We start from the raw sequence: 7,847 nt of genomic DNA on the forward strand, positions 1-7,847 counted from the left end.
GCTCAGGAGGAGACTTTACTTCGGAGTAAACGTGCACAGGATCGGCCTCTTCGGCTGCCATTCTCTGCATCTGAGTTCCAGCCCGGTTAGAGTTAACGGTGACTTACTTCTGAACTCAGCATAGAGGCTGCTGCTGCTCCATGCCGCTTGTTTTTCCTCTCCCGATCTAGCAGCAGCGCTCCTCTCGTCCAGAAAACAGCTGCGCTGGTTTTGCAACGCTGGAGATTCCCCAGCCAGTCCGCCCTCCCCCCGAACGGACACCTCCCAGCGCCGAGCATCCCCTTTCCCCCGCGAATGACGCAGAAGCAGCCGAAAGCATGAATCACGCCGTGGGAAGGCGCGAGGACGCTTCGCCTACGCGCCTGCTAGGGAAAAGGGAAAGCAGAGAGTACAGGAAGGAAGCCCGTGACGCAATTAAGGGCGCGCCGTAGAAACGGGCGGGGCTGGGAGAGCGCGCCGGACCTCACGGTGTAGCTTGGCCTTCTTTTACAAACGTCATCGGTGTTTTGGACGGTCTGAGCTTGCACGAGTCGTCATGGCGTCCGTGGTGCTGAGCGAAGCGGAGAAAGTGTACATTATGCACGGTGTCCAGGTGAGCAGTCACCTGGCGTTTTTAAGATGCTGCGCTGTGAATTGTCCTCCCTGGAGGCAACATTTAATCTGGGATCGACTGTTGTGGGAGGTCCTCTAAGAAGAAGGTGTACTTGATGATGTACAAGGTGCTTTTTGTTCTTCACCACTCAGAGCTGGCTCACATGTTCTTTTCTTTTTGGCTATCTCTCCCCCCCCCCCTGCTGTCAAATGCTGACTTGCATATGCATCTACCGCTAAAGGTAGAGCTTTTGACATGTCACTTCAGAGGCAGTGTTTCACTGGAGACAGTTCCCACGTTCAGCTGCAAAGTGATCAAGAACTATGTACATAGAGGTGTAAACAATTCTGAATACCTCAAGCCAGCCTCTCTATCTCTGAGATGGTGGAAATAAGATTTCCAGGCAGGCTAGAGCTGTAGCAGTTGATAGGGGGTGGCTGGATTGCTGTTTCTGGGAATAATGGCAGTGATTCTGCATTGTATTTCTCAACAGCAGAACAGTGAACAGAATTTCAGTATGGAAGCTTCCTCTATTGCTCTGTATCCTTGAAGAGAAGCTTGCATGGTTGAATGTCTGCACTGTTGTGCATTTATTAAAGATATTTGAGGCCTGAGTAGTATTATTCCCGGTTCACATAATGGTGTGACATCAAGGCAGTGCAATTTTTTCCCTTTTTTATGTTTTGGCATTATGTACTCTCATGACTGTCTTTCTGCCCTTTAACTTGGGCTTGCCTATGCCACATTCTCACTGTCTCACCCTGAAGAGCTCCTTTATTGTTGCCCTTGCTGCTGGGCCACTGACAGTCTAACATGAAGGCAAGAGCAGGTGAAGCTTTTCTGGGCCAGGAGAGAAGAGTCACTGGCTTCATTTCCACTCATTGGGCCATTGTAAAAGCTCAGGAAGGCAGCATAGCCTTGGAACAGTAGTGAAACCCCCGATTGCTCTATTCATTGCACATTTAAGTAGTCTCCGTTACAGTATCTGTGCTTCCATCTGTAGCAGTGGGACACTTACAAGCTAGGCATTGAGAGAGGACAGAGTAACTGGTGTGGTGTGCAGGCTAGACTAAGTAAATCATGACTGGATAATCTGCAGAGGTGGTCATTGTGATGGTTTTTGTTTAGGAGGATCTTCGTGTTGATGGCCGTGGCTGTGAAGACTATAGATGTATTGAAGTGGAAACAGATGTTGTATCTAATACAAGTGGTTCTGCTCGAGTGAAACTAGTAAGTACATTTAAGCAACGAGTTAAGACAAACAATGCAGGTTCTTTGAAGGAAGTGAACAGTCAGAGCATTTGGGATTAAAAATGCAGGCTGAGGGACAGGGAAGGGGCTGAATCAGGGAGGGAGGCTAAGAAGTGGGAAGCTGAATGGGAGGCAGGCTGAAGAGATTGCAGATGCAAGCAGAGGGTACAGAAGGTTGTGGGGGCGGGGTGAGGAAAGCAGGTGCTACCTGAGATGGAGAGCCTGGGAGAAACTGCAGTGCTGGCAAGTAGCCAGAGTTAGAAGTAGGAGTGTCATGAGGTGGCACAAAATTGAAGAATTCAGAAAGGTGAGCTGAAGGAAAGGCTCATACAGGGTTATGGAGAACTGTATGCTGTTGGCCAGAAGGAAGCGGTGGAAATAAAGGCCTGTATGCCAAGATAGTCAAGGAGTTAATTGAGGACAGAAAAATTCATGGATGAAGGAGGGGAGCTAACTTGCATGTGTTCAACTGCTTTAACTGACAGCTGTTTACTGAGAACACAATAATAAAACCAGTCTGCAAGCCCCACTTGTGCGTATGCGTGAAGTGGATGGAAGAAATTCTTGGGTGGGTTCAGAATTTCAAATGTGGAAGTTCTGCACAGAGTAAACCTGGACAAGTGAAATTTGCTGTTAAATTTTAAAAATTAAAAGTATTATTTAGGAGGTATTGTGTGGACTGGAGATACAGCAGAATCTGCTTAAAAGCCCTGCAACTGTACTAGGTTACTGTGCTGAACAGCAGATCTTCACAGTGTTAATAACTTAGTCCACTGAACATAAGTAGATAATTGACAACGCTGGTCTGTATAAATCTGTACAGGATCCTGTTATTAGTTGGTCAATGGGGACTTCAAAGTTTTCATGTCATCTTTTGAAAGCTGTTGACTTCTCTCTTTTTTTAGGAGATGAATACTGGGGAATGTATGTTGGTGCGATCAAATGATTGGAAAATATTTCTAGCTGAGTTCTGTATTTTAACAGGGACACACAGATATCCTGGTTGGAGTAAAAGCAGAAATGGGAACTCCTAAGCTAGATAGACCAAATGAAGGCTACTTGGAATTCTTTGTAGATTGGTGAGTAAAAATCAATTATATTGGGGTGGATCCAACTATCCTCCAAATAACCTTCCACCGGTTTCAGTAGCTCTTCCTCCAATGGAAGAGCCACCTAATTTAGAGGAGGGCTTCGGACTTGAGCCAAAAGGAAATATTACGAAAACCTGGTTTCTGTAATCGATATTAAGTTTGCACTTTCTGTGTTATTTTACTTCTGGATTTGGGGATCCCAAACAATGAGCCATCAAAGTTACGCAGTGAGCTAATGTGACGGCCTTTTCTTTCCCGCATCTATTCATATTGTTTCTTCCCTTTAGTTGTGACTAGCATTCTGCCTTTTCTTTCACTGATCTTGGACAGCCTTGTTAGGCTAGCTGAGAGTCAGTGTGGTGTAGAGGTCAAGAGCGGTTTGATTCCCCACTCCTCCACATGGAGCCTGCCGGTTGACCTTGGGCCAGTCACAGTTCCGTCAGAACTCTCTCAGCCCCAACTACCTCACAGGGTGTCTGTTGCAGGGACAGAAGAAGAAAAGTTGGGTTTTATACCCCACTTTTCTCTACCCTAAGGAGTCTCAAAGTGGCCTACAATTGTCTTCCCTTCCTCTCCCCATAACAGGCACCTTGTAACTGGCCCAAGGTCAACTAGCAGGCTTCATGTAGAGGAGAGGGGAACCAAATCCAGTACTCAAGATTAGAGTCCACCGCTCTTAAACACTACATCATGCTGGCTCTCAAGGAAGGGGATTGGAAGCCACTCTGAGACTCCTTACATTAGAGTCGGATTCCCGCGGGCGAGAAGGAATAACCGATGCAGCTGAGCTGGGAAACGAAACCAGTCACACGGTTGATTAATATGAAGACACTACAACTAGGCAGTGGTACACGGTTACAGATAACAGGAGAAGCGATTCAGATAAAGGAATGCGGCACCCAGTCGTACGCAGGTCAGGCGGGTGCCCCCTCAGTCCATAAACAATATGGCAGCGTAGCTGACAGGTATAAAAACCTACTCTTCTCTTCTTTTTCTGTCTGCTCCTTCTGCTCCTCTTACCTATTTGCTTTTTGTGCTGATAGAGATGGTCAGGGGTCGTTTCGTAGAAAAAGACCTTGGGGAACTCATTAGCATAACTCATTAGCATATGCCACACCCCCTGACATCACCAGAAGTGTGTCATAAGGCCACACCCCCTGACATCACCGGAAGTGTGTCATAAGGCCACACACCCCGCCTCCAACGGTCCCGGCCGCCGGCCTTGCAGCTCCACTGCCGAGCCCCATGAGGGGCCCGGTGGTGGACCTGCAAGGCCGGCGGGAGTGCAAGGAAGCCCCGCAAAGGCCCTCCCTGGCCCCAGGCAGGCAGGGGTGGGGAGAAGCAGGGAGGAAGCAACTTACCCTTCCTCTTCTCCTGCCTCCTCCTGGCTGAATGAGGGCTGGAAGCGGGGCGGCCAGAAGCAGGGGGCGGGGCTTCGTCATGTGCCCCGCCCCCCATACCTCACCCGGGGGAACTGCGATCCCCCGCGATCCCCCCCGAAATGACCTCTGGAGATGGTGCTTCCCATTCTCTTCAGTAAGGAGGCATCACCTTCTATCCCAAAGTAATGAGAGCTACATTCAACCCTTTTACTAGAATTTACATCCTTGCAAGGGTTCTTCCCTTCCCTTCCAAATCCTAGCTGGTGGTATTCAAGGTGGAATCACTTTTCTTTTTCTTTTTTGCTTATGTTCAACCTCCTCTTCGTAGCTGTGCTCTTTTGGCTTTATCTGCATTTCTCAAGAGGACAGTGCTGGTCATTTGTTGCAGAAAACTAGATGCCAAAGGCTATCCTGTTTCTCACGGCTTCAGGTGCAGGTGTTTGCACAGACTTGTTCTCTCTGGTGTGCACTTAGAGAGAATGCTCTGCCACTACTTGCCTACGACTTGGGAGCTCATGAATCGGTTGTCAGATGTCCTTGAGGGAAGATTTGTATATGGAGAATGATCACCTATGGAATTTGTCTGGGTCATGTAGGGACTGTTGTCCTAGAGAACTTCTCCAGGTGCTTTCTTCTTCTTGCAGAATGGCTGGGGAGGGGCATGGCTTGGGTGATGCGCTCCCTTGTATGGCCCTGTTGCAGTTCTTCGTGGTCAAGTGAGGAGGCCTAAGCACTGTCTTTGGTTTTGGAGTAACACAACCTAAATGTTTTCCCATGGACATTATCACGCAACCACTAGATGGTGCTAATTAGATATTTTTCAGTACTAATGCAACTTCAGCTTCAGTTTGTTTATTGGAGAGCCGGGTGATGTTTTCCCAGGTGCGGAGGTTTGCCAAATAACTCGTTTTGCTGTTGTAATATTTGTCTTTGAAAGGTATACAGAAGGGGGAAAGCAGATCTTTCAGAAGATGTATTCTAAATTGTTGACTGCATTGTTACTGCAGTGAAGAACAACAAGGTGAAGCCTTTGACACCTGAAAGACTAACAACATATGCCGCAATCAGTCTTGCATAGGCTCAAATCCACAACATTTTATGCCACAGTAAATCTGCTGGTCTTTAAGTGCCGCAGGATTCTTTAACACTCTAGCACACCTCTAGAATTTGAGATGAGGGATCAATCTGAGGATGAACCTGTGAAACTGTTTCACGGTTCTGTGCCAGGAGGGCAGGAAACTTGTCCAGCTGTGAAGGGTGTAGGAACAGGTTCAAAGAGCTTGAGAGCTGACACTTACTTAAGTGTAATTAATGTAAATTCCCTGAATGGCTTGGAGGATCAAGTAATATTCTGGAATTAAAAAAAACTTGTGTTTTTAAATTCAAAAATCCATTTTATGTATAATAAATGTCTTTTATTTGCACTGTTCTCTAGTCACGGACTGAGAGCCAGTGTAGTGTGGTGGTTAAGAGCAGCATACTCTAATTGGGAGAACTGGGTTTGATTCTCCACTCCTCCACCTGCCAGGTGACCTTGGGTCAGTCACAGTTCTCTCAGAACTCTCTCAGCCCTGCCTACCTCACAAGGTGCCTTTTGAGGGGAGAGGAAGGGAAGGTGATCATAAGCCGCTTTGAAACTCCTTAAGGCAGAGAAAGGTAAAGGTTTCCCTTGCTCAAATGCCAGTGGAATCTGACTCTAGGGCGTGGTGCTCATCTCCGTTTCCAAAAACTTGTGTTTTTAAATTCAAAAATCTATTTTATGTATATTAATTGTCTTTTATTTGCACTGTTCTCTAGTCATGGACAGAGCAGTTGCATTGAGAGCCAGTGTGGTGTGGTGGTTAAGAGCAGCATACTCTAATTGGGAGAACTGGGTTTGATTCTCCACTCCTCCACCTGCCAGGTGACCTTGGGTCAGTCACAGTTCTCTCAGAACTCTCTCAGCCCTGCCTACCTCACAAGGTGCCTTTTGAGGGGAGAGGAAGGGAAGGTGATCATAAGCCGCTTTGAAACTCCTTAAGGCAGAGAAAGGTAAAGGTTTCCCTTGCTAAAATGCCGGTGGAATCTGACTCTAGGGCGTGGTGCTCAACTCCGTTTCCAAGCCGAAGAGCCAGCGCTGTCCAAAGACGTTTCTGTGGTTATGTGGCTGGCATGACTAGATGCCGAGGTGCACGGAATGCTGTTACCTTCCCACCTGAGTGGTACCTGTTTATCTACTTGCAATTTCTTGCTTTCGAACTGCTAGGTTGGCAGGAGCTGGGACCTGAGACAGGAGCTCACTCCGTCATGTGGCACTCGGGTCTCGAACTGCTGAACTACCGACCTTCCGGTCTGCAGTTCAGCATCTTAACCACTGAGCCACCGCAGCCCCAGGCAAAATAGAGAAAAGTGGGGTATAAAAACCCACTCTTCTTCTTGGATGTTAGTGACTGGTGCAGCTCTTTTATTTTCCCCTTGGATGATCATGAAAATTGCATAAACATTGCAATGGCTCATAGTTAGGGCACCAGCAAGAGAACACTGACAAGAGTGCAACCACTGTGGGGACAGTGAGGTGTCAGTTTGGATGGGAGAGAGACTTAATACATGGCCCAGGAATGGGAGGAGTTGTGTGCTGTTGGCAGGAAGGAGGGAAGAATGACAAGGAGATAAATTGGGAACTCAAAAATGTAGGACTCCTTTTCTCATTTTCAGATGGTTGTTTAACTGGTAGGAGAACTAAAACTTGATATGTAAAAGCCAGAAAGCCTGAAGTAGCCTTCTTGGATAACATGCACACTTACTTAATTGATCTCTTACTTGATGAGTTTGGGCTAATCAACAATCTCAGATGAAAAATGTTGTGTTTAAGTTGACATAAGGGAATCCGAGAGTTGTCTATAGTGATCAATCTAATCTATGATGGCTTGCCAATGCCTTGCATTTTTGAAAAGGTGGAATGTGTAATTTTTTAAAAATAAGCATGCCTATCAATGAGTAATGGAATGCCCTACATGACCTTCCTTCAGATTAATTTTGTGGAGTACTAGTTTACTCCACATTGGGTGTAATAGGAGGGCTGAGACATCAGCCAAGACTATCTTTATCATTGAGTATCCATACTAAACATTTTCACAGGCTGCAGTGTCTGGTGCCTGGAGTTTAGTCTCTCGTGCCGTTCTTGCAATTGAAAGTTCCTTAGCTTGTAGCGGGCAGGCAGTCTTTCCCATGCCCTCCTTGCAATATGAAATGCACCTGTTCGTGTCTACAGGTCACTTTGAGATCTAGTGCATTTGTTTGCTGAACGCACCGTAATCTGCTTGCTTACTATCCCAGGGTGTGATTTGTAAGAAACTTTTCTGAAGCTGATCACCTCAGGATGTCGTCAGTGCCCAGGATGTCATAGTCCGAGCAGTGCAGAATGTGGGATTACAAAGATATAGGCAATGAAGTTCTGTCCCACTATAGATCAATTCCATTACAAGAATGCCATCCTGCACATTTTGAAAAATGACTCTATTTGTGGGAACTTTGTTGACCCACTCCGGCAGT

The 7,847-nt window shown here is 46.8% G+C and overlaps 1 protein-coding gene across 1 annotated transcript in view; it reads left to right on the top strand.

The window, feature by feature from the left end:
- Nucleotides 1-507: 507 nt before the first annotated feature.
- EXOSC7 (exosome component 7) overlaps nucleotides 508-7,847 on the top strand; it is a 26,226-nt gene continuing 18,886 nt past the window's right edge. The window contains exons 1-3 of the mRNA XM_015416394.1: nucleotides 508-592; nucleotides 1,721-1,822; nucleotides 2,828-2,922. Of these exons, the coding sequence (XP_015271880.1) occupies nucleotides 536-592; nucleotides 1,721-1,822; nucleotides 2,828-2,922 (254 nt within the window). The 5' untranslated portion in view covers nucleotides 508-535. The remainder of the gene's footprint in view (nucleotides 593-1,720; nucleotides 1,823-2,827; nucleotides 2,923-7,847) is intronic.

The sequence above is a fragment of the Gekko japonicus genome, unplaced genomic scaffold (assembly GCF_001447785.1).
Source record: "Gekko japonicus isolate JY-2015 unplaced genomic scaffold, Gekko_japonicus_V1.1 scaffold1504, whole genome shotgun sequence".
NCBI classification, from domain to species: Eukaryota; Metazoa; Chordata; class Lepidosauria; order Squamata; family Gekkonidae; genus Gekko; species Gekko japonicus.